The 27,482-nt window shown below is 43.7% G+C and overlaps 1 protein-coding gene across 1 annotated transcript in view; it reads left to right on the top strand.

The window, feature by feature from the left end:
• NSF (N-ethylmaleimide sensitive factor, vesicle fusing ATPase) overlaps positions 1-27,482 on the top strand; it is a 122,861-nt gene that overhangs the window by 54,401 nt on the left and 40,978 nt on the right. The window contains exons 5-8 of the mRNA XM_077252700.1: positions 13,273-13,439; positions 13,940-14,047; positions 14,821-14,896; positions 17,684-17,839. Of these exons, the coding sequence (XP_077108815.1) occupies positions 13,273-13,439; positions 13,940-14,047; positions 14,821-14,896; positions 17,684-17,839 (507 nt within the window). The remainder of the gene's footprint in view (positions 1-13,272; positions 13,440-13,939; positions 14,048-14,820; positions 14,897-17,683; positions 17,840-27,482) is intronic.

The raw sequence follows: 27,482 nt of genomic DNA, 5'->3' as shown, positions 1-27,482 counted from the left end.
TAAAGCTCTCATTACTCTCTCATCACTTATATCGCTCTCTCATTACTGTCTCATCACTCTATCGCTCTCTCATTACTCTCTCATCACTCTTATATCGCTCTCTCATTACTGTCTCATCACTCTTATATCGCGCTCTCATTACTCTCTCATCACTCTTATAAAGCTCTCTCATCACTCTTATAAAGCTCTCTCATCACTCTTATATCGCTCTCTCATTACTGTCTCATCACTCTATCGCTCTCTCATTACTCTCTCATCACTCTTATATCGCTCTCTCATTACTGTCTCATCACTCTTATATCGCTCTCTCATTATTCTCATATCACTCTTATAAAGCTCTCTCATTACTCTCTCATCACTTATATCGCTCTCTCATTACATTCTCATCACTATTATATCGCTCTCTCATTACTCTGTCTCATCACTCATCTCTCTATCATCTATATATCATCTCTCTATCATCTATCGGTTATCTATCTCATATTTATTTTGCTGTATATCATCTCATGCTCCTACATCTCTTATAACACTCTCTCATTACTCTGTCTCATCACTCTCTTATATCGCGCTCTCATTACTCTCTCATCACTATTATAACGCTCTCTCATTACTCTGTCTCATCAGTTTCTTATATCGCTCTCTCATTCTCATATCACTCTTATAAAGCTCTCTCATTACTCTCTCATCACTCTTACATCGCTCTCTCATTATTCTCATATCACTCTTATAAAGCTCTCTCATTACTCTCTCATCACTTATATCGCTCTCTCATTACACTCTCATCACTATTATATCGCTCTCTCATTACTCTCTCATCACTCTTATATCGCTCTCTCATTACTGTCTCTTCACTCTTATAAAGCTTTCTCATTACTCTCATCACTTATATCGCTCTCATTACGCTCTCATCACTCTTATAAAGCTCTCTCATTACTGTCTCATCACTCTCTTATATCGCTCTCTCATTACTCTCATCACTATTATAACGCTCTCTCATTACTGTCTCATCAGTTTCTTATATCGCTTTCTCATTACTCTGTCTCATCACTATAACGCTCTCGTTACTCTGTCTCATCACTCTTATATCGCGCTCTCATTACTCTCTCATCACTCTTATATCGCTCTCATTACTGTCTCATCACTCTCATTACTCTCTCATTACTCTCTCATTATTATAACGCTCTCTCATTACTCTCTCATCAGTTTCTTATATCGCTCTCTCATTACTCTCATATCACTCTTATAAAGCTCTCTCATTACTCTCATCACTCTCTTATATCGCTCTCATTACTCTCATCACTCTCTTATATCGCTCTCTCATTACTCTGTCTCATCACTCTTATATCGCTCTAATTACTGTCTCATCACTCGTATATCGCTCTCTCATTACTCTCTCATCACTCTCTTATATCGCTCTCTCTATCTGTCTTTCTCATCTACCTTTGCCCCGTCTTTCTCACATGATTAGTCTTCCCAGTTTTTGGTAAAGGAGCTAGCTTGGGTTTCTGTAGCCTTCACTAGTTTTTGATTTTTTCCTCTGCGTCTGAAATAACCCAGAGGAGTTTCTGCTTTGTAGCCATCATCTCATTGTACAGAGATGAGAATATTCCAGTTACTATGGTGATAAAATAACTATAGACTCATCATCCAGTGAACAGCGCGGCGCTAGATTGACAGCATCAGCCTACACAGCACGGGTTCTGTATCTGGCATGTACCTGCTGCGTCTGATCTCTGACTCCTCGTTCTATAAAAATCCCATTTGCCTCCTTGTATTTCATGTACGATTGTTGTAAATCAGGATTAGTAATTATTCTGGGATGTCAGACATCCTATACCCGTAGAGAACAGCGTAAAATAGGAAACTGCCATCAGGGCGGATTTAAAATGTATTACTGGACCTCCGTCTTCAGCTTCTGGTCTTGTAAGACTCAAGATTATATCTGTGTTCTCTTCTAATAAGAAGTGAAACTGTTGGCGTGTGCAGGATGTCAGAGTATAATGAAATTGCAGCCCAGTGTATTCATTAAGTGTATTTAGGAAAGCAACATCTGTAGGAAGAATCAGAGATGTATCACTTTCCATTCACTGACGGCAAGCGTTCTAAGCTCAGTTGACAATTGCAAGAATTTTCATTATGCAGAGCTATATCCATTATTTGCACACTGCCCCTTGAATATTTGCTTACGGATGCAATAGTATTAGGAGCCAAATATTGTAAAAGGTATCTGTCACCAGGATTTTGCTACCTCATTTGAGAGCAGCATAGTGTAAAGGCAGAGACCCTGAGTCCAGCGATGTTTCTCTTACTGGGCTGCTTGCTGTAGTTTTGATAAGATCACAGTTTTATCTGCTGGAGCTCCAGCTGTTCTCTAATGCTTAGCTCTGTATAACCCCACCCACACCACTGATTGGCAGCTTTTTACCTGTACATAATGTACACAAATCTGATCAGGGGGGGGGGGTGGAGGTTATACAGAAATCCTGAATATAGAGGACTACATGGCAGCAGGTTTACTGGACCTCTAGTGATAATCCCCTGCTAATAAAACAGTGTTTTTTTTCACAACTACAGTAAGCAGCCCCGTGAGTGATACATCACTGGAATCAGGGTCTCTGTCGCTACATTATGCTGCCCTCTGAATAAGTGCCAAAAACCTGGTGACAAATTCTGTTTTAAAGGGGGTTTCTCCAGATTTTAAATTGTGAAAAGTTGTTGGAAAAAAAAATCCTCACTGCTCTCAAGACCAGACGTGACTTTTTTTTAAATATTTCTGTAGTTTACTTCTTGTTGCCTACATTACCGGCCACCTCTGCTGCAGTGGCTGATCTCCTAAACAAGGAGCACTGCGCTTACAAGCTCTTTCCAATAAAGGTTGTAATCACTGCTCAGAATATAACTGGATTGTTGGATCTGACCAGCATCGGAGGATAAGCTGCCTCTGCTTGCAGTAATGGAGATTGTCCAAACTGTGCAATCGGGGCACTCATGCTGCCAACCTAAACTGTCAAACAATTGGGATAGCTTACCTACCATTGTTCCCTAGGTTTGCATGAAGCTTTCAGACTTGGGGCAGAATGCTCCTGAAAAACAAAGTGAAAGTGTAAAATGGCCTTTAGACGCTATTTCACTGTGTATTCTACATAGAGAGGAAATGCTGGTTCTCCTTAAAAGACCAGCTGACTGGAGCCTTACAGGCAATGCTCCATGGGAGAAAGTGTGCCAATTATCCTTCTCCAAGAAAGAGAAACTTGCAACCACCTCCTGCGAGAAGAAGCTACCGCATGTGTCAGTGTCCGAATAAATGCAATGCCCGAAGCTCCTCTACACACAGCTAGTTTGGGGGTCTTTGCACCTCTTCAGTGTAAAGCGACAGTCTGGCTGGTTGAGTGCAACAGCCTTGAGGCAAAGTGGTGCTTGACGTTTACCGCCAAGGCTCATAAGAACTGACAAACATTGACTTATTGGGTGGCCACCTCTCTTAGATGGTACTTTTAAAGAGAAGTTTCTTTCATTCTACGAGAGCTAATTTTCATAATGTTCTACATACAGAAAATCTAGGCATTCTTTAAATATATTACTCATATTTTGCTGGTCCTGGGTTACATCATGTATTCTACTCCAGAGCTGTATTTGTAATTCTGCTGGTTGTTAATAGAGGCAGTCAACTCTTGCAATGTAGTGATCCAGTTAGGCTGGCCATACACATTAGAATTAGATTGCTCATTTGCCAAGTGCTGTTCTTCCCAACCCCCATCTACTTGGCTGTGCACATGCTGTGACTGGAGAAATGGGTGTAAGCCACTAACACCTTTGCAATTTGGGTCACTTGAGTACAAAAGGATAGGACATGTTGAAACCCTAGTGCCTAATACTTCTTGGCAGTGGGAGCTGTCCCCAAAATGCAAATGGCCACAGCAAGGTCTGTGTAGGCACTGGCGAAGCAGAGAATGCTTGTACATCATCTTAGCTGAATTCTGAATGAAGCTCTGGAGATACGTAATTCAAAGGTTCTCAAAATTATGGAAACTGTGAAAGATTGTCACCTTCATTAATGCCTCGTTCAACCTCTCCTACTGTGAAGAACCTGTTGTCGGGTCTTCATTCAGGCTAGAGCATCACAGGGTTCTCCTCACTGCAGCGTGAACACCACAAAATGACCACAAGTGGTCCCATTATTCCCATCAAAGGTTATTCTCAACATAGTACAGGTCCTTCTCAAAAAATTAGCATATAGTGTTAAATTTCATTATTTACCATAATGTAATGATTACAATTAAACTTTCATATACTATAGATTCATTATCCACCAACTGAAATTTGTCAGGTCTTTTATTGTTTTAATACTGATGATTTTGGCATACAACTCCTGATAACCCAAAAAACCTGTCTCAATAAATTAGCATATTTCACCCGACCAATCAAATAAAAGTGTTTTTTAATACCAAACAAAAAAACCATCAAATAATAATGTTCAGTTATGCACTCAATACTTGGTCGGGAATCCTTTGGCAGAAATGACTGCTTCAATGCGGCGTGGCATGGAGGCAATCAGCCTGTGACACTGCTGAGATGTTATGGAGGCCCAGGATGCTTCAATAGCGGCCTTAAGCTCATCCAGAGTGTTGGGTCTTGCGTCTCTCAACTTTCTCTTCACAATATCCCACAGATTCTCTATGGGGTTCAGGTCAGGAGAGTTGGCAGGCCAATTGAGCACAGTAATACCATGGTCAGTAAACCATTTACCAGTGGTTTTGGCACTGTGAGCAGGTGCCAGGTCGTGCTGAAAAATGAAATCTTCATCTCCATAAAGCATTTCAGCCGATGGAAGCATGAAGTGCTCCAAAATCTCCTGATAGCTAGCTGCATTGACCCTGCCCTTGATGAAACACAGTGGACCAACACCAGCAGCTGACATGGCACCCCACACCATCACTGACTGTGGGTACTTGACACTGGACTTCAGGCATTTTGGCATTTCCTTCTCCCCAGTCTTCCTCCAGACTCTGGCACCTTGATTTCCGAATGACATGCAAAATTTGCTTTCATCAGAAAAAAGTACTTGGGACCACTTAGCAACAGTCCAGTGCTGCTTCTCTGTAGCCCAGGTCAGGCGCTTCTGCCGCTGTTTATGGTTCAAAAGTGGCTTTACCTGGGGAATGCGGCACCTGTAGCCCATTTCCTGCACACGCCTGTGCACGGTGGCTCTGGATGTTTCCACACCAGACTCAGTCCACTGCTTCCTCAGGTTCCGGTCACCTCTTCTCGTTGTACAGCGTTTTCTGCCACATTGTTTCCTTCCAACAGACTTACCATTGAGGTGCCTTGATACAGCACTCTGGGAACAGCCTATTTGTTGAGAAATTTCTTTCTGGGTCTTACCCTCTTGCTTGAGGGTGTCAATGATGGCCTTCTTGACATCTGTCAGGTCGCTAGTCTTACCCCTGATGGGGGTTTTGAGTAATGAACCAGGCAGGGAGTTTTTAAAAGCCTCAGGTATCTTTTGCATGTGTTTAGAGTTAATTAGTTGATTCAGAAGATTAGGGTAATAGGTCATTTAGAGAACCTTTTCTTGATATGCTAATTTATTGAGACAGGTTTTTTGGGTTATCAGGAGTTGTATGCCAAAATCATCAGTATTAAAACAATAAAAGACCTGACAAATTTCAGTTGGTGGATAATGAATCTATAGTATATGAAAGTTTAATTGTAATCATTACATTATGGTAAATAATGAAATTTAACACTATATGCTAATTTTTTGAGAAGGACCTGTATATTATCGCCTGTCCACAGGATAGGAATTAAGCGGTGCCATAAATACTCATCACTGCTCCATACATTCTCCATGGGACTGCTGGAGATGACCTCTCACAGTCCTGTAAATGATAACTGGCTGGTGGTGACCATGAGCAACTTCCAAAGGGACGGTTCACATGCCAGTTCTTGGGATCAGTGGTTGTGCCCACAGTTAGATTCCTACCGGTCAGAAACTTTCAATGGTCTGAATGCCCTTTAAATATGACAGTTCTCATAGAGGGTCTCACTTGTGTTGTTCCCCCCCAGATTTTCTGTTTAATTTGTCATTGAATTAAGGTTGCATCACAAATGTATTCATCTCCAGGCACGGAGCAGAAGTGTGATGTTCACGTACTGTGTGAGGCCCCGTGAGAAACCATTGCACTGTTAAACCATTTTACTAATTGACTCAATGATTCTTAGGTTTTATGGAGCATCAATAAAGAGTCCTCAGCGAGAGCGCTCGTGATGCCACAGACCGGATGAGTCCTGCATAATAAGTTATACTTTATGGAGTCATCAATTGAGAAGCATACCTTACTTGGGGCTCCGATTCATTACTCTGCACTTTTTTGGTGTAAAAATCTGTTTGTTTTTTATTTTTGTGCCAAATTTATTATGTTTTTTTTTTTATGCCAGTCATTTGTCGTCTTCATTTTTTGGGTTTGCTTGACAATGTGATTTCTATTATCCAAATATTTTCAGGAGTATGAAATCTGTCTACCATAATTCTTTTTGTGCACTTGAAGACGAAGTTTTATAAGTTTTAACCCCTTCATGACCCAGCCTATTTTGGCCTTAATGACCTTGCCATTTTTTGCAATTCTGACCAGTGTCCCTTTATGAGGTAATAACTCAGGAACGCTTCAACGGATCCTTGCGGTTCTGAGATTGTTTTTTCGTGACATATTGGGCTTCATGTTAGTGGTAAATTTAGGTCGATAATTTCTGAGTTTATTTGTGAAAAAAACGGAAATTTGGCGAAAATTTTGAAAATTTTGCAATTTTCACATTTTGAATTTTTATTCTGTTAAACCAGAGAGTTATGTGACACAAAATAGTTAATAAATAACATTTCCCACATGTCTACTTTACATCAGCACAATTTTGGAAATACATTTTTTTTTTGCTAGGAAGTTATAAGGGTTAAAATTTGACCAGTGATTTCTCATTTTTACAACAAAATTTACAAAACCATTTTTTTTAGGGACCACCTCACATTTGAAGTCAGTTTGAGGGTTCTATATGGCTGAAAATACCCAAAAGTGACACCATTCTAAAAACTGCACCCCTCAAGGTGCTCAAAACCACATTCAAGAAGTTTATTAACCCTTCAGGTGTTTCACAGCAGCAGAAGCAACAAATAGGGGAAAAATTAACATTTAACTTTTTAGTCACAAAAATGATCTTTTCGCAACAATTTTTTTATTTTCCCAAGGGTAAAAGGAGAAACTGGACCACGAATGTTGTTGTCCAATTTGTCGTGAGTACGCTGATGCCTCATATGTGGGGGTAAACCACTGTTTGGGCGCACGGCAGGGCTCGGAAGGGAAGGAGCGCCATTTGACTTTTTGAATGAAAAATTGGCTCCAATCTTTAGCGGACACCATGTCGCGTTTGGAGAGCCCCCGTGTGCCTAAACATTGGAGCTCCCCCACAAGTGACCACATTTTGGAAACTAGACCCCCCAAGGAACTTATCTAGAAGCATAGTGAGCACTTTAAACCCCCAGGTGCTTCACAAATTAATCCGTAAAAATGAAAAAGTACTTTTTTTTCACACAAATTTTCTTTTAGCCTCAATTTTTTCATTTTCACATGGGCAACAGAATAAAATGGATCCTAAAATTTGTTGGGCAATTTCTCCTGAGTACGCCAATACCTCATATGTGGGGGTAAACTACTGTTTGGGCACATGGTAAGGCTCGGAAGGGAAGGAGCGCCATTTGACTTTTTGAATGAAAAATTATCTCCATCGTTAGCGGACACCATGTCAGGTTTGGAGAGCCCCTATGTGCCTAAACATTGGAGCTCCCCCACAAGTGACCCCATTTTGGAAACTAGACCCCCCAAGGAACTTATCTAGATGCATAGTGAGCACTTTAAACCCTCAGGTGCTTCACAAATTGATCCGTAAAAATGAAAAAGTACTTTTTTTTCACACAAAATTTTTTTTAGCCTCAATTTTTTCATTTTCACATGGGCAACAGGATAAAATGGATCCTAAAATTTGTTGGGCAATTTCTCCTGAGTACGCCGATACCTCATATGTGGGGGTAAACCACTGTTTGGGTGCACGGCAAGGCTTGGAAGGGAAGGCGCGCCATTTGACTTTTTCAATGGAAAATTAGCTCCAATCGTTAGTGGACACCATGTTGCGTTCGGAGAGCCCCTGTGTGCCTAAACATTGGAGCTCCCCTACAAGTGGCCCCATTTTGGAAACTAGACCCCCCCAAGGAACTAATCTAGATGTATAGTGAGCACTTAAAACCCCCAGGTGCTTCACAGAAGTTTATAACGCAGAGCCATGAAAATAAAAAAATATTTTTCTTTCCTCAAAAATGATTTTTTAACCCACAATTTTTTATTTTCCCAAGGGTAACAGGAGAAATTGGACCCCAAAAGTTGTTGTGCAGTTTCTCCTGAGTACGCTGATACCCCATATGTGGGGGTAAACCACTGTTTTGGCACACATTTGCAGAGCCCCTGATGTGCCTAAACAGTAGAAACCCCCCACAAGTGACCCCATTTTGGAAACTAGACCCCCCAAGGAACTTATCTAGATGTGTGGTGAGCACGTTCAACCCCCAAGTGCTTCACAGAAGTTTACAACGCAGAGCCGTGAAAATAAAAAATAATTTTTCTTTCCTCAAAAAAGATGTTTTAGCAAGCAATTGTTTATTTTCACAAGGGTAACAGGAGAAATTGGACCCCAATATTTGTTGCCCAGTTTGTTGTGAGTACGCTGATACCTCATATGTGGGGGTAAACCACTGTTTGGGCGCACGTCAGGGCTCGGAAGGGAAGTAGTGACATTTGAAATGCAGACTTTGATGGAATGGTCTGCGGGCGTCACGTTGCATTTGCAGAGCCCCTGATGTGCCTAAACAGTAGAAACACCCCACAAGTGACCCCATTTTGAAAACTAGACCCCAAAAGGATCTTATCTAGATGTGTGGTGAGCACTTTCAACCCCCAAGTGTTTCACATAAGTTTATAACGTAGAGCCGTGAAAATAAAAAATAATTGTTCTTTCCTCAAAATTATGTTTTAGCAAGTAATTTTTTATTTTTGCAAGGGTAACAGGAGAAATTGGACCCCAATAGTTGTTGCACAGTTTGTCCTGAGTACGCTGGTATCCCATATGTGGGGGTAAACCACTGTTTGGGCGCACGTCGGGGCTTGGAAGGGAGGGCGCACCATTTGACTTTTTGAACGCAAGATTGGCTGGAATCAATGGTGGCGCCATGTTGCGTTTGGAGACCCCTGATGTGCCTAAACAGTGGAAACCCCTCAATTCTAACTTCAACACTAACCCCCAACCCTAATCCCAACTGTAGCCATAACCCTAATCACAACCCTAACCCCAACACACCCCTAACCACAACCCTAACCCCAACACACCCGTAACCCTAAATCCAACCCTAATCCTAACCCTAATCCCAACCCTACCCACAACTGTAACCCCAAGACAACCCTAACCCTATCCTTAACCCTAACCACAAGCCTAATCTTAACCCTATTTCCAACCCTAGCTCTAATTCCAACCCTAAGGGTACCGTCTCACATAACGATTTACCAACGATCACGACCAGCGATACGACCTGGCCGTGATCGTTGGAAAGTCGTTGTGTGGTCGCTGGGGAGCTGTCACACAGACCGCTCTCCAGCGACCAACGATGCCAAGGTCCCGGGTAACCAGGGTAAACATCGGGTTACTAAGCGCAGGGCCGCGCTTAGTAACCCGATGTTTACCGTGGTTACCAGCGTAAAAGTAAAAAAAAACAAAAACGTACATACTCACATTTCGGTGTCCTTCAGGTCCCTTGCCGTCTGCTTCCCGCTCTGACTGAGTGCCGCCGTACAGTGAGAGCAGAGCGCAGCGGTGACGTCACTGCTGTGCTGTGCTCTCACTTTCCGGCCGGCAGACAGTCAGAGCGGGAAGCAGACGGCAAGGGACCTGAAGGACACTGAAATGTGAGTATGTACGTTTTTTTTTACTTTTACGCTGGTAACCAGGGTAAACATCGGGTTACTAAGCGCGGCCCTGCGCTTAGTAACCCGATGTTTACCCTGGTTACAAGCGAACGCATCGCTGGATCGCTGTCACACACAACGATCCAGCGATGACAGCGGGAGATCCAGCGACGAAAGAAAGTTCCAAACGATCTACTACGACGTACGATTCTCAGCAGGGTCCCTGATCGCTGCTGCGTGTCAGACACAGCGATATCGTATGGATATCGCTGGAACGTCACGGATCGTACCGTCGTAGCGATCAAAGTGCCACTGTGAGACGGTACCCTAACTCTAATTCCAACCCTAACCCTAAGGGCATGTGCCCACTTTGCGGATTCGTGTGAGATTTTTCCGCACCATTTTTGAAAAATCCGCAGGTAAAAGGCACTGCGTTTTACCTACGGATTTACAGCGGATTTCCAGTGTTTTTTTGTGCGGATTTCACCTGCGGATTCCTATTGTGGAACAGGTGTAAAACGCTGCGGAATCCGCACAAAATTGACATGCTGCGGAAAATACAACACAGCGTTTCCGCACGGTATTTTCCGCACCATGGGCACAGCGGATTTGGTTTTCCATAGGTGTACATGGTACTGTAAACCTGATGGAAAACTGCTACGAATTCGCAGCGGCCAATCCGCTGCGGATCCGCGGCCAATCCGCGGCCAATCCGCTGCGGATCCGCGGCAATCTGCTGCGGATCCGCGGCCAATCCGCTGCGGATCCGCGGCAATCCGCTGCGGATTCGCAGCCAAATCCGCACTGTGTGCACATGCCCTAACCCTACCCCTAACCCTACCCCTAATTCTAACCCTAATTCTAACCCTAGTTCTAACCCTAACCGTAGCAGAAAAAAAAAATATATATATTTTCTTTATTTTTATTATTGTCCCTATGGGGGTGATAAAGGGGGGGTCATTTACTTATTTTTTTATTTTGATCACTGTGATAGGCTATATCGCAGTGATCAAAATACATCTGAAACGAATCTGCCAGCCGGCGGGCGCAGTGCGCATGCGCCCGCCATTTTGCTAGATGGCGGCGCCCATGGGGAAGCCGGACGGACACCGGGAGGCCAGGTAAGTATGAAGGGGGGGTGATCGGATCACGGGGGGGGGGGGGACCGGAGCACAGGGAGGGGGCACCGGAGCACGGGGGGAGCGGACAGGTGGACAGAGGAGCGGACAGGACGAATTAGGGGGGCGGCCACGTAACGGAGCACTGGGGGGGCGATCGGTGGGGTGGGGGGGAGGCAGATTAGGTTTTCCAGCCATGGCCGATGATATTGCAGCATCGGCCATGGCTGGATTGTAATATTTCACCGTTTTTTTGGGTGAAATATTACAAATCGCTCTGATTGGCAGTTTCACTTTCAACAGCCAATCAGAGCGATCGTAGCCACGAGGGGGTGAAGCCACCCCCCCTGGGCTGAAGCACCACTCCCCCTGTTCCTGGAGATCGGGTGAAATTGGAGTTAACCCTTTCACCCGATCTGCAGGAGCGCGATCCCTCCATGACGCATACGCTGCGTCATAGGTCGCATTGGCACCGACTTTCATGACGCAGCGTATGCGTCAAAGGTCGTGAAGGGGTTAATGTGCCACATTTTAGTCTAAAGAGGTGCAATAATATCCCCAATTTGCACCAAATTCATCAGTTGTTATGTGTTGTTATGGTTACCGTAATTTGGCATGAAGTCCACTAGAGAAAAAAAAGAACTTTTAAGAAAAGCAATAGATAAATAATGGTCAAAAAGTGTTCCTCGCATTGGTGGACCCACTGTTTTCATAAATCCATTTTCAGGTTATTAATTTCATTGTAAACTGTCAGACGGATTTCACCCCCAAACTACGGTATATGCGCATGTAGCTGTTTCAAAGACAAGTCCAGCAATACCTTTACATGGCCAGTCTGCGCCTCTTTTTCTGAGAAATCAGCATTTTAATTGATATGCAAATAAGGCTCAAGGACTAAGGTAGATGTGAACCATTTGTCACTTCAGCTCTATTTCCTGTCCAACACTGCCTCCTCCTGTTTGACTGACGTTTCCTGAAGTCACCTGCATAGCCGCTGCCTGTCAAATAGGAGGAGGTGGCACTTGGTGGGGAATAGAGCTGGAGTGACAGGGGCTTCAAATCTACAAATAGCTCTTCAGCCTCACTTGCATATCAATTCAAACACTGATTTCTCAGTAATGGAGGAACGGACTGGCCATGTAAAGATATTTCTGGACGTGTCTTTGAAAGAGCTATATGCACATAAAAATAGTTTAGGGGTGAAATCCAGTGCCCCCCTACCCAACCACTTGCACCTCCCGAAGTGAAGCATATTTAAGCACTGTGACCCTCTCATTGCTTACACAGGCGTTGCAGCTTATCCTTATGTGTAGCTCTGCTTTGTACTGCACATCCGCCCCATTCACTTGGGCTCTGAAGGCCCCCTAATCTCTTAGGCTAGTTTCACACTAGCGTTAACTGCAATACGTCGCAAATGCGTCGTTTTTGCGAAACGCCGCATCCAGCAAAAGTTTTTGCTGGATACGTTGTTTCGTCATAGAGTAACATTAGCGACGCATTTGCGACGCATTTGCGACGCATTTCCAAACGGTGAATGCGTTTGGCGGCGTTTGGGCGTATGGTAGCGGTCCGTCGGGAGAAAAAAACGTTACATGTAACGTTTTTTGCTCCCGACGGTCCGCTTTTTCCGACCGCGCATGCGCAGTCGGAACTCCGCCCCCACCTCCCCGCACTTCCCCGCACATCACAATGGGGCAGCGGATGCGTGGGAAATATGCATCCGCTGCCCCCGTTGTGCGGCGGAGACCACACTAGCGTCGGGAACGTCGGCCCGACGCGCAGCGACGGGTTGTTCCCGACGCTAGTGTGAAAGTAGCCTTATTCTGAAGATCTACAGGGGTCCTGGGGGGTTGGTCACCTACTGATTGAACGCTGATGACCTATGCTTAGAATAGCACATCAATAGTTTTCTAATAGATAACTCCTTACCATTTCAGTCCATCTTTTAAATGTTAAAGTGCAAATAGATAATGTGCCACAAGGTGGCACTGTCTTCTTGGTTTCCATGAACTATATCCCGGTAGTTGTTTATCACGGGCAGAAGACAGTTAATTGCTGTAAGTCTTGTCCCTTTTATATAGTGATGTGTAAGGCCCCTGCTTAATTATATGTATGGAACAACTCCGCATATGCAGAACAAGTATTTTGTTTTTCCTTAGTTGTGGTCTACAACTTCGACAAGACCAAGCAGTGCATTGGAGTCATGACCATCGAGATCGACTTCCTGCAGAAGAAAAGTGTGGACTCCAACCCTTATGACACTGACAGGATGGCTGGGGAGTACATCCAGCAGTTCAATAACCAGGCTTTCTCTGTGGGGCAGCAGGTAAGTCCTAACCCTTTAGGAACCTCCCCAAATTGTCAATGTGAATCTGCATCTCCCTAAAGAAGTGATGGCAGAAGGGATCAGGTGGTCCTATTGCCCACCACAAGGCCGAGCCCCATGAAGGCCTCGTATTTCCTCTCCAGCAGAAACTGCTGGCTAAATGTATAATATGCTGGCCACTAAGTTGCATGGGTTGATAGCAGCCCTCCTATGGCTAATGGGAGGGATCCTGAATAGATTCTTTCTTTTCTTCCCCTTTCCTTTTCCCTTTCCTTTTCCCTTTCCTTTTCCCTTTGCCCTTCCATTTCCTAAAACATGCTGCTTTTTTTTTCTCCCAGAAACATCGCCACACTTGTCTATAGTATGTATCCGGTATTGCAGCTTAGCTCCGCTGAAGTGAATAGGACTGCGCAGCAATACCTCTCGGGGTGGCAAAAAGTAACCCTGTTTCTTTAACCCCTTACAACCCTTTTATTCCTCCTGCTTATTCTTTTCTGCAGCTGGTGTTCACCTTCAATGAGAAGCTTTTTGGACTGCTTGTGAAAGACATTGAGGCAATGGACCCCAGCATCTTGAAGGGGGAGCAGTCCGGTGGGAAGAAGCAGAAGGTATGGCTAAACGTGTCTCTGATATCCCCTGAATTATATATATATATATATATATATATATATATATATATATATATATATATATATATATATATATATATATATCATCACAACCCCGCTATGAACTCCGTCATAAGGCACTGCCCTTTTGTAGTAATTCGTGCTCTTGGCACTACAGTTTTGCGCTGAGCTCGCTAATAATATAACCGGATAGCGCATTAGTTTTAGTCCTGATGTCCAGTGGTGCGCGCGTCAACCACTAGAGGGAGCTAACTGTCAAAGCCTTGAGACCACTGGTAGAGAATCCCAATGTCCTGCTGCAACAATCACAAATAATAGTGTGAATGGGGTCTCTAAGCCGCCCCTATTCACAATCATTACTTATGATGTGACTGCATGACATTGCAATATTGTGCACCCACAATTTGCTGTGAAACTGAAGGTTTAATCGGTGCAGTGAGCCCCCCTAATAACAGTAGTCACAGTGAGAAGGGAAGCTGTGCAGTGCAATACTGTGTCCTGTGTTGGGTTCGCCACCAATCACTGTTACCATTCTAAATTTGCATTTAGCATGTGGTTCCTCTTGAATATTGAGAATTTAAGAATCTTGTTTTCCCCCACAATAAGCAGTTCTGGTGCTTATCTCTATTACCTTTTTTGATACAATTTCTGTTTCTGAAGTCCAATCCTGTGCTAAGATTTCATTTGTCTATGGCCATCTTTTGACTTTTGGACAACTCTTCATAGCTCATTCCACATGTTCCTTTCTGCAGATCGAGGCCGGTCTGGTGGTGGGGAACAGTCAGGTGGTGTTTGAGAAGGCCGACAACTCCTCGCTAAACCTCACTGGTGAGTGATACTTGTACTAATCGTGTCCCTAAAAGCTTACAAGCAGACTGTGGGGAAGATGGAGACTGATCGCCATGTCAGGATGATGGCCGAATATTATGAGGGGATCCTATTGTGGCTTAGCAAGTGCAACCTTATAATCAGATATATATATCTGGAGATATTGTAGCCTTATTACCAGGACATGTCAGGATTTTACCGACCCAACTTACCTTGTTGTTTCCTCTTCTGGAGTCTAAAAGGACAGAAAAATAAAAATAAGAGTCATTGTTATAAAACGTGCATAGCCAATATTAGCCAGGGAGACAAAATAATTGGTAACCAAGTTTGAACAGCCTGACCTCAGTACTAAATCCCTCTGAACAGCATATTGGGATTGACTATAGTCATCGGGTTGGAAGTCAGCTTGACTTTTTCTATTTTGCTTCTGTTGACCAGTAGGCGGCAGTATGAACACATACAACTCTGGCAAAAATTAAGAGACCACTGCAAAATGTTCAGATTGTCTGATTTTTCTCTTTATACTGTAGGTATATTTTTGAGTAAAATTGTTCTTTTATTCTATAAACTACTGACATGTCTCCAAAGTTTCAAGCAATACATTTTGTATTTTTTTTCTGAAAATGAGAAATTGTCAAAATAACAAAAAAATGCATTGCTTGCATAATCATTTAGAAACAACAATACTGTTTTAACTCAGGTAGAGTTCAGAAATCAATATTTTGTGGAATAACCATGATTTTTAAGCACAGCTTCATGCGTCTTCTTGGGCTGTTTTCCACCAGTCTTTCACACTGCTCCTGGTACAAAAATGTAAGCAGTTCTTCTTTGTTTGATGGCTTGTGACTAGCCATCATCCTCCTGATTACGTTCCAGAGGTTTTCAATGGGGTTCAGGTCTGGAGATTGGGCTGGCCATGAGAGGGATTTGATGTGGTGGTCCTTCATCCACACCTTGATTGACCTAGCTATGTGGCATGGCGCATTGTCCTGCTGTAAAAAACAGTCTTCAGACTTGGGGAACTTTGTCTGAGCAGAAGGAATCAACTGTTTCTCCAGGATAACCTTGTATGCGGCTTGATTCATACGTCCTTCGCAAAGATTAACCTGCCCAATTCCAGCCTTGCTGAAGCATCCCCAGATCAACACCTGGTCGTCTAATGGTTAGATGGACACCTGGAGAGGTGTACAAGCCACAGTGTCTTGCACCTACTGTGAAATTTGGTGGAGGATCAGTGATGATCTTGGGATGCTTCAGCCAGGCTGGAATTGGGCAGGTTGTTCTTTGCGAGGGACGTATGAATCAAGCCGCATACAAGGTTATCCTGGAAAAACAGTTGATTCATTGAATTCTACCTGTGAAATGTTCCCTGTGCCTTTGGCTGCAACAGGACCCCAAATAATGGTTCATTCATCCCCATGCTTAATGGTTGTCGAGAAGTTCTTTTCCTGAAATTCTGTGCTCTTTTTTTCTCCACACATATCTTTCATCATTATGGCCACAGACTTCTATTTTAAGCTAATCCATCCAGAACACTTGTTTCCAAAATGCATCAGGCTTGGTTAGATGTTCTTCTACATACTTCTGACGCTGAATTTTATTCTGAGGACGCAGAGGAGGTTTTCTTCTGATGACTCTTCCATGCAGGCCATATTTGTGCAGGTGTCTATGAACAGTAGAACAATGTACCACAACTCCAAAGTCTGCTAAATCTTTCTGAAGGTCTTTTGCAGTCAAGCTGGGGTTCTGATTTGCCTCTCTAGCAATCCTATGAGCAGCTCTCACTGAAATTTTGCTTGGTCTTCCAGACGTTATCTTGACATCCACTGTTCCTATTAACTGCCATTTCTTAATTACATTTCAAACTGAGGAAAGGACAACTGGAAAACACTTTGCTATCTTCCTATAGCCTTCTCCTGCTTTGTAGGCCTCTACCATTTTCAGAGTGCTAGGCAGCTGCTTAGAAAAACCTATGTATAGCCTTCTCCTGCTTTGTAGGCCTCTACCATTTTCAGAGTGCTAGGCAGCTGCTTAGAAAAACCTATGGCTGCTGTGTTTTGGCACAAGGCTAGAGGAGGCAGTTTTTTATAAAGCTGGAAAATTTGCATCACCTGGCCTTTTTTAATGATGAGTGTGAACAACTCATAACCCTAACAGGCTAATTAAGATCTGAAACCATGGTCAAAGTTATCTGAGCACACAAATCTCCAAGGGTGCCCAAACTTTTGCATTGGCCCATTTTCCTTTTTGACATTTTTAAAATGTAAAAGATGAAAATATATTTTTTTATTTTTTTGCCAAAAATACAAAGGAAATGTGCTCACACCTTTACATGCCACTGTACATATCACTGTATCTGTTACGTGTTTCTAGATTAGTAGATATTTTGGATTATTGGATTCTAGTTTCAGTCCTCAATATCTATAATTACTGCTGAATTTTTTCCTCATTATTAGTATGGCTTTTCACTCTAATTGCATTTTGTGATCTTCAATAATTAATTGAACCTACAGACTCTAGTGCTGCGAGCAATGAGTCCAACTATTGGTGGGTATGTGGTGATCCCAGACAGAAAATGTTTATTGAAACGTGAGCTAAGAACTAAGTTTAGTTTGTCTCGATTTTCTGTATATTCTAAGTTAAGGACCTGAACCGTGCTGGCATCATATGTAACAGTGAGGATTTCTAGCAAGTCCTGGTCTTGTAGGCTAACCACATAACTATTCCTCTCCAGATCTCTGTATTAATGATTTTTCCTGATTTATGTCCTCAATTTTTCACATATAGGCAAAGCAAAGACCAAGCAAGACCGTCAATCCATCATCAACCCTGACTGGAACTTTGAGAAGATGGGGATCGGTGGTCTGGACAAGGAGTTCTCTGACATCTTCAGAAGAGCCTTCGCCTCAAGGGTCTTCCCACCAGAGATTGTGGAACAGATGGGTGAGTTTTTTGTAATATGGTGACGGAATCAGCAGACACATTTTCTATAGCCACGCTGAAGTGTTTGTCACAGAGAGATGCGCTAAATACATTACCGGTAAGTCTGTACCTCTAAAGGAGTTTTTTCTCTTTCAGCTGCCTGTGAGCCGCAGTGAGAAAATGTACAGCAGTCAAAGACCGGAATATGTTATTGCTATAATTTACACCACTTGTGATGTAATTATAGTTAATCTGTCAGGCTGTGATGAGCTTTATGAGCTATGACCACATATTTGGAAAAGTTGTCAGAGCAGGCATAAATGACCAACTACTTAATGCACAATGGAGACGCCTAGTTGTCGATTTATCCCATTGGTGACCACTAGAGTTGAGCGACTTTCATTTTTTTAAGATCGAGTCGGGTTTTGTGAAACCCGATTTTGTCCAGAGTCGAGTCGAGTGCAGTCGGCCGATTATCGCTAAAAGTCGGGGATCGACCGAAACACGAAACCCAATGCAAGTCAATGGGGAAGCATAGTCGGCAGTGAGTGGAGGCCAGGAAAACACCTACAGTGCCCATTTTAATGCCAAAAACATCCATTCTTGTTTCTGAAGCTTGTCAATCTTAATTAACTTTATAATAATAGTTGGGCATAGGGAATTGGGGGTCATTTGGCAAAAGTTGTGGGGGGAGTAGGGCCGGCTCAAGTTTTTCGTGGGCCCAGGAAATGCGGACTACGTCACGGCGGTGTTGCAGGGAAAGGTAAGTATTTCAACGTTGCAAGTGCTGTGATCCTGAGCAAGCAGGGGGGGGGCCCACTCGTTCGCATTGGCACTGGCACAGAGCCCCTCAAAGTACAGCGATGTGTGTTTGCATGGCGGGGGCGCCTCCCACCAGCAGCGACACTTTTGCGTACTCTGAGGGGCCCTGTGCCAGTGACGTCGCCAACGAGTATGCCCCCCCCACCTGATGAAGGAACCTGCACTTCCATCTGCACCTTCCTCTCTGTCCCTGTGTAAGGTGGTATAACATGCGGGAAGGGGAACCTTACTTTCAGCAGGGTCAGATTCTGGCTGTGTAGAGTATAAGGGGAATGTAGTGGTCTAGGTCAATGTACCAGCAGACTCATCTAGCAGTGGCTGGGCAATGGGCAGGATGAGGAGGAAACAGATATAGGGCCAAAGAATAAAGTAGGCTAAATGCAGTTCAAAATTGGTAACAGGACTAAACAGGCGGCATTGCTTTGTTCAGTGGAGTAGCAAACCCAAGAGCAGCAGACACTGTTTCAAGGGCATAACCACACTAGTAGGCCAAATGCAGTTTAATATCTGATAGTATAGGGCGAAAGCCAGAATGTGGAAGCTCAGCTTTGTTCAGTTGAGGACAACACCAGGCAGGGGCAGACAGACACCTTTAGTAGGCCGGAACAGCCAATGGCATTTTTAGAAATGGTAATTTGGAACAGAAGGTAGAAGCTCAGCTTTATTCAGTTGAGGACAACACCAGGCAGGGGCAGACATTCACCTTTAGTAGGCCGGAACAGCCAATGGCATTTTTAGAAATGGTAATTTGGAACAGAAGGTAGAAGCTCAGCTTTATTCAGTTGAGGACAACACCAGGCAGGGGCAGACATTCACCTTTAGTAGGCCGGAACAGCCAATTGCATTTTTAAAAATGGTAATTTGGAACAGAAGGTAGAAGCTCAGCTTTATTCAGTTGAGGACAACACCAGGCAGGGGCAGACATTCACCTTTAGTAGGCCGGAACAGCCAATTGCATTTTTAAAAATGGTAATTTGGAACAGAAGGTTGAAGCTCAGCTTTATTCAGTTGAGGACAACACCAGGCAGGGGCAGACAGACACCTTTAGTAGGCCGGAACAGCCAATTGCATTTTTAAAAATGGTAATTTGGAACTGAAGGTTGAAGCTCAGCTTTATTCAGTTGAGGACAACACCAGGCAGGGGCAGACATTCACCTTTAGTAGGCCGGAACAGCCAATTGCATTTTTAAAAATGGTAATTTGGAACAGAAGGTAGAAGCTCAGCTTTATTCAGTTGAGGACAACACCAGGCAGGGGCAGACATTCACCTTTAGTAGGCCGGAACAGCCAATGGCATTTTTAGAAATGGTAATTTGGAACAGAAGGTAGAAGCTCAGCTTTATTCAGTTGAGGACAACACCAGGCAGGGGCAGACATTCACCTTTAGTAGGCCGGAACAGCCAATTGCATTTTTAAAAATGGTAATTTGGAACAGAAGGTAGAAGCTCAGCTTTATTCAGTTGAGGACAACACCAGGCAGGGGCAGACATTCACCTTTAGTAGGCCGGAACAGCAAATTGCATTTTTAAAAATGGTAATTTGGAACAGAAGGTAGAAGCTCAGCTTTATTCAGTTGAGGACAACACCAGGCAGGGGCAGACATTCACCTTTAGTAGGCCGGAACAGCCAATTGCATTTTTAAAAATGGTAATTTGGAACAGAAGGTTGAAGCTCAGCTTTATTCAGTTGAGGACAACACCAGGCAGGGGCAGACAGACACCTTTAGTAGGCCGGAACAGCCAATTGCATTTTTAAAAATGGTAATTTGGAACTGAAGGTAGAAGCTCAGCTTTATTCAGTTGAGGACAACACCAGGCAGGGGCAGACATTCACCTTTAGTAGGCCGGAACAGCCAATTGCATTTTTAAAAATGGTAATTTGGAACAGAAGGTAGAAGCTCAGCTTTATTCAGTTGAGGACAACACCAGGCAGGGGCAGACATTCACCTTTAGTAGGCCGGAACAGCCAATTGCATTTTTAAAAATGGTAATTTGGAACTGAAGGTTGAAGCTCAGCTTTATTCAGTTGAGGACAACACCAGGCAGGGGCAGACATTCACCTTTAGTAGGCCGGAACAGCCAATTGCATTTTTAAAAATGGTAATTTGGAACAGAAGGTAGAAGCTCAGCTTTATTCAGTTGAGGACAACACCAGGCAGGGGCAGACATTCACCTTTAGTAGGCCGGAACAGCCAATTGCATTTTTAAAAATGGTAATTTGGAACAGAAGGTTGAAGCTCAGCTTTATTCAGTTGAGGACAACACCAGGCAGGGGCAGACAGACACCTTTAGTAGGCCGGAACAGCCAATTGCATTTTTAAAAATGGTAATTTGGAACTGAAGGTTGAAGCTCAGCTTTATTCAGTTGAGGACAACACCAGGCAGGGGCAGACATTCACCTTTAGTAGGCCGGAACAGCCAATTGCATTTTTAAAAATGGTAATTTGGAACAGAAGGTAGAAGCTCAGCTTTATTCAGTTGAGGACAACACCAGGCAGGGGCAGACATTCACCTTTAGTAGGCCGGAACAGCCAATTGCATTTTTAAAAATGGTAATTTGGAACAGAAGGTTGAAGCTCAGCTTTATTCAGTTGAGGACAACACCAGGCAGGGGCAGACAGACACCTTTAGTAGGCCGGAACAGCCAATTGCATTTTTAAAAATGGTAATTTGGAACTGAAGGTTGAAGCTCAGCTTTATTCAGTTGAGGACAACACCAGGCAGGGGCAGACATTCACCTTTAGTAGGCCGGAACAGCCAATTGCATTTTTAAAAATGGTAATTTGGAACAGAAGGTAGAAGCTCAGCTTTATTCAGTTGAGGACAACACCAGGCAGGGGCAGACATTCACCTTTAGTAGGCCGGAACAGCCAATTGCATTTTTAAAAATGGTAATTTGGAACAGAAGGTTGAAGCTCAGCTTTATTCAGTTGAGGACAACACCAGGCAGGGGCAGACAGACACCTTTAGTAGGCCGGAACAGCCAATTGCATTTTTAAAAATGGTAATTTGGAACTGAAGGTTGAAGCTCAGCTTTATTCAGTTGAGGACAACACCAGGCAGGGGCAGACATTCACCTTTAGTAGGCCGGAAAAGCCAATTGCATTTTTAAAAATGGTAATTTGGAACAGAAGGTAGAAGCTCAGCTTTATTCAGTTGAGGACAACACCAGGCAGGGGCAGACAGACACCTTTAGTAGGCCGGAACAGCCAATTGCATTTTTAAAAATGGTAATTTGGAACTGAAGGTTGAAGCTCAGCTTTATTCAGTTGAGGACAACACCAGGCAGGGGCAGACATTCACCTTTAGTAGGCCGGAACAGCCAATTGCATTTTTAAAAATGGTAATTTGGAACAGAAGGTAGAAGCTCAGCTTTATTCAGTTGAGGACAACACCAGGCAGGGGCAGACATTCACCTTTAGTAGGCCGGAACAGCCAATTGCATTTTTAAAAATGGTAATTTGGAACAGAAGGTTGAAGCTCAGCTTTATTCAGTTGAGGACAACACCAGGCAGGGGCAGTCAGACACCTTTAGTAGGCCGGAACAGCCAATTTTTTAAAAAAACAGCAGTTAGTAAGAGGCAGAAGGTAGAAGCTCAGCTTTATTCAGTTGAGGACAACACCAGGCAGGGGCAGACATTCACCTTTAGTAGGCCGGAACAGCCAATGGCATTTTTAGAAATGGTAATTTGGAACAGAAGGTAGAAGCTCAGCTTTATTCAGTTGAGGACAACACCAGGCAGGGGCAGACATTCACCTTTAGTAGGCCGGAACAGCCAATTGCATTTTTAAAAATGGTAATTTGGAACAGAAGGTAGAAGCTCAGCTTTATTCAGTTGAGGACAACACCAGGCAGGGGCAGACAGACACCTTTAGTAGGCCGGAACAGCCAATTGCATTTTTAAAAATGGTAATTTGGAACAGAAGGTTGAAGCTCAGCTTTATTCAGTTGAGGACAACACCAGGCAGGGGCAGACAGACACCTTTAGTAGGCCGGAACAGCCAATTTTTTAAAAAAACAGCAGTTAGTAAGAGGCAGAAGGTAGAAGCTCAGCTTTATTCAGTTGAGGACAACACCAGGCAGGGGCAGACATTCACCTTTAGTAGGCCGGAACAGCCAATGGCATTTTTAGAAATGGTAATTTGGAACAGAAGGTAGAAGCTCAGCTTTATTCAGTTGAGGACAACACCAGGCAGGGGCAGACATTCACCTTTAGTAGGCCGGAACAGCCAATTGCATTTTTAAAAATGGTAATTTGGAACAGAAGGTAGAAGCTCAGCTTTATTCAGTTGAGGACAACACCAGGCAGGGGCAGACATTCACCTTTAGTAGGCCGGAACAGCCAATTGCATTTTTAAAAATGGTAATTTGGAACAGAAGGTTGAAGCTCAGCTTTATTCAGTTGAGGACAACACCAGGCAGGGGCAGACAGACACCTTTGGTAGGCCGGAACAGCCAATGGCATTTTTAGAAATGGTAATTTGGAACAGAAGGTAGAAGCTCAGCTTTATTAAGTTGAGGACAACACCAGGCAGGGGCAGACATTCACCTTTAGTAGGCCGGAACAGCCAATTGCATTTTTAAAAATGGTAATTTGGAACAGAAGGTAGAAGCTCAGCTTTATTCAGTTGAGGACAACACCAGGCAGGGGCAGACATTCACCTTTAGTAGGCCGGAACAGCCAATTGCATTTTTAAAAATGGTAATTTGGAACAGAAGGTTGAAGCTCAGCTTTATTCAGTTCAGGACAACACCAGGCAGGGGCAGACAGACACCTTTAGTAGGCCGGAACAGCCAATTGCATTTTTAAAAATGGTAATTTGGAACTGAAGGTTGAAGCTCAGCTTTATTCAGTTGAGGACAACACCAGGCAGGGGCAGACATTCACCTTTAGTAGGCCGGAACAGCCAATTGCATTTTTAAAAATGGTAATTTGGAACAGAAGGTAGAAGCTCAGCTTTATTCAGTTGAGGACAACACCAGGCAGGGGCAGACATTCACCTTTAGTAGGCCGGAACAGCCAATTGCATTTTTAAAAATGGTAATTTGGAACAGAAGGTTGAAGCTCAGCTTTATTCAGTTGAGGACAACACCAGGCAGGGGCAGACAGACACCTTTAGTAGGCCGGAACAGCCAATTGCATTTTTAAAAATGGTAATTTGGAACTGAAGGTTGAAGCTCAGCTTTATTCAGTTGAGGACAACACCAGGCAGGGGCAGACATTCACCTTTAGTAGGCCGGAACAGCCAATTGCATTTTTAAAAATGGTAATTTGGAACAGAAGGTAGAAGCTCAGCTTTATTCAGTTGAGGGCAACACCAGGCAGGGGCAGACATTCACCTTTAGTAGGCCGGAACAGCCAATTGCATTTTTAAAAATGGTAATTTGGAACTGAAGGTTGAAGCTCAGCTTTATTCAGTTGAGGACAACACCAGGCAGGGGCAGACATTCACCTTTAGTAGGCCGGAACAGCCAATTGCATTTTTAAAAATGGTAATTTGGAACTGAAGGTTGAAGCTCAGCTTTATTCAGTTGAGGACAACACCAGGAAGGGGCAGACAGACACCTTTAGTAGGCCGGAACAGCCAATTTTTAAAAAAAACAGCAGTTAGTAAGAGGCAGAAGGTAGAAGCTCAGCTTTATTCAGTTGAGGACAACACCAGGCAGGGGCAGACATTCACCTTTAGTAGGCCGGAACAGCCAATGGCATTTTTAGAAATGGTAATTTGGAACAGAAGGTTGAAGCTCAGCTTTATTCAGTTGAGGACAACACCAGGCAGGGGCAGACATTCACCTTTAGTAGGCCGGAACAGCCAATTGCATTTTTAAAAATGGTAATTTGGAACAGAAGGTTGAAGCTCAGCTTTATTCAGTTGAGGACAACACCAGGCAGGGGCAGTCAGACACCTTTAGTAGGCCGGAACAGCCAATTTTTTTAAAAAACAGCAGTTAGTAAGAGGCAGAAGGTAGAAGCTCAGCTTTATTCAGTTGAGGACAACACCAGGCAGGGGCAGACAGACACCTTTAGTAGGCCGGAACAGCCAATGGCATTTTTAGAAATGGTAATTTGGAACAGAAGGTAGAAGCTCAGCTTTATTCAGTTGAGGACAACACCAGGCAGGGGCAGACATTCACCTTTAGTAGGCCGGAACAGCCAATTGCATTTTTAGAAATGGTAATTTGGAACAGAAGGTTGAAGCTCAGCTTTATTCAGTTGAGGACAACACCAGGCAGGGGCAGACAGACACCTTTAGTAGGCCGGAACAGCCAATTGCATTTTTAAAAATGGTAATTTGGAACTGAAGGTTGAAGCTCAGCTTTATTCAGTTGAGGACAACACCAGGCAGGGGCAGACATTCACCTTTAGTAGGCCGGAACAGCCAATTGCATTTTTAAAAATGGTAATTTGGAACAGAAGGTAGAAGCTCAGCTTTATTCAGTTGAGGGCAACACCAGGCAGGGGCAGACATTCACCTTTAGTAGGCCGGAACAGCCAATTGCATTTTTAAAAATGGTAATTTGGAACTGAAGGTTGAAGCTCAGCTTTATTCAGTTGAGGACAACACCAGGCAGGGGCAGACATTCACCTTTAGTAGGCCGGAACAGCCAATTGCATTTTTAAAAATGGTAATTTGGAACTGAAGGTTGAAGCTCAGCTTTATTCAGTTGAGGACAACACCAGGAAGGGGCAGACAGACACCTTTAGTAGGCCGGAACAGCCAATTTTTAAAAAAAACAGCAGTTAGTAAGAGGCAGAAGGTAGAAGCTCAGCTTTATTCAGTTGAGGACAACACCAGGCAGGGGCAGACATTCACCTTTAGTAGGCCGGAACAGCCAATGGCATTTTTAGAAATGGTAATTTGGAACAGAAGGTTGAAGCTCAGCTTTATTCAGTTGAGGACAACACCAGGCAGGGGCAGACATTCACCTTTAGTAGGCCGGAACAGCCAATTGCATTTTTAAAAATGGTAATTTGGAACAGAAGGTTGAAGCTCAGCTTTATTCAGTTGAGGACAACACCAGGCAGGGGCAGTCAGACACCTTTAGTAGGCCGGAACAGCCAATTTTTTTAAAAAACAGCAGTTAGTAAGAGGCAGAAGGTAGAAGCTCAGCTTTATTCAGTTGAGGACAACACCAGGCAGGGGCAGACAGACACCTTTAGTAGGCCGGAACAGCCAATGGCATTTTTAGAAATGGTAATTTGGAACAGAAGGTAGAAGCTCAGCTTTATTCAGTTGAGGACAACACCAGGCAGGGGCAGACATTCACCTTTAGTAGGCCGGAACAGCCAATTGCATTTTTAGAAATGGTAATTTGGAACAGAAGGTTGAAGCTCAGCTTTATTCAGTTGAGGACAACACCAGGCAGGGGCAGACATTCACCTTTAGTAGGCCGGAACAGCCAATTGCATTTTTAAAAATGGTAATTTGGAACAGAAGGTTGAAGCTCAGCTTTATTCAGTTGAGGACAACACCAGGCAGGGGCAGTCAGACACCTTTAGTAGGCCGGAACAGCCAATTTTTTAAAAAAACAGCAGTTAGTAAGAGGCAGAAGGTAGAAGCTCAGCTTTATTCAGTTGAGGACAACACCATGCAGGGGCAGACATTCACCTTTAGTAGGCCGGAACAGCCAATGGCATTTTTAGAAATGGTAATTTGGAACAGAAGGTAGAAGCTCAGCTTTATTCAGTTGAGGACAACACCAGGCAGGGGCAGACATTCACCTTTAGTAGGCCGGAACAGCCAATTGCATTTTTAAAAATGGTAATTTGGAACAGAAGGTAGAAGCTCAGCTTTATTCAGTTGAGGACAACACCAGGCAGGGGCAGACAGACACCTTTAGTAGGCCGGAACAGCCAATTGCATTTTTAAAAATGGTAATTTGGAACAGAAGGTTGAAGCTCAGCTTTATTCAGTTGAGGACAACACCAGGCAGGGGCAGACAGACACCTTTAGTAGGCCGGAACAGCCAATTTTTTTAAAAAACAGCAGTTAGTAAGAGGCAGAAGGTAGAAGCTCAGCTTTATTCAGTTGAGGACAACACCAGGCAGGGGCAGACATTCACCTTTAGTAGGCCGGAACAGCCAATGGCATTTTTAGAAATGGTAATTTGGAACAGAAGGTAGAAGCTCAGCTTTATTCAGTTGAGGACAACACCAGGCAGGGGCAGACATTCACCTTTAGTAGGCCGGAACAGCCAATTGCATTTTTAAAAATGGTAATTTGGAACAGAAGGTAGAAGCTCAGCTTTATTCAGTTGAGGACAACACCAGGCAGGGGCAGACATTCACCTTTAGTAGGCCGGAACAGCCAATTGCATTTTTAAAAATGGTAATTTGGAACAGAAGGTTGAAGCTCAGCTTTATTCAGTTGAGGACAACACCAGGCAGGGGCAGACAGACACCTTTAGTAGGCCGGAACAGCCAATTGCATTTTTAAAAATGGTAATTTGGAACTGAAGGTTGAAGCTCAGCTTTATTCAGTTGAGGACAACACCAGGCAGGGGCAGACATTCACCTTTAGTAGGCCGGAACAGCCAATTGCATTTTTAAAAATGGTAATTTGGAACAGAAGGTAGAAGCTCAGCTTTATTCAGTTGAGGACAACACCAGGCAGGGGCAGACATTCACCTTTAGTAGGCCGGAACAGCCAATGGCATTTTTAGAAATGGTAATTTGGAACAGAAGGTAGAAGCTCAGCTTTATTCAGTTGAGGACAACACCAGGCAGGGGCAGACATTCACCTTTAGTAGGCCGGAACAGCCAATTGCATTTTTAAAAATGGTAATTTGGAACAGAAGGTAGAAGCTCAGCTTTATTCAGTTGAGGACAACACCAGGCAGG

The sequence above is a fragment of the Ranitomeya variabilis genome, chromosome 4 (assembly GCF_051348905.1).
Source record: "Ranitomeya variabilis isolate aRanVar5 chromosome 4, aRanVar5.hap1, whole genome shotgun sequence".
NCBI lineage: Eukaryota > Metazoa > Chordata > Amphibia > Anura > Dendrobatidae > Ranitomeya > Ranitomeya variabilis.
The sequence above is the reverse complement of the archived record's forward strand: the minus strand, read 5'-3'. Positions and strand labels throughout refer to the sequence as shown.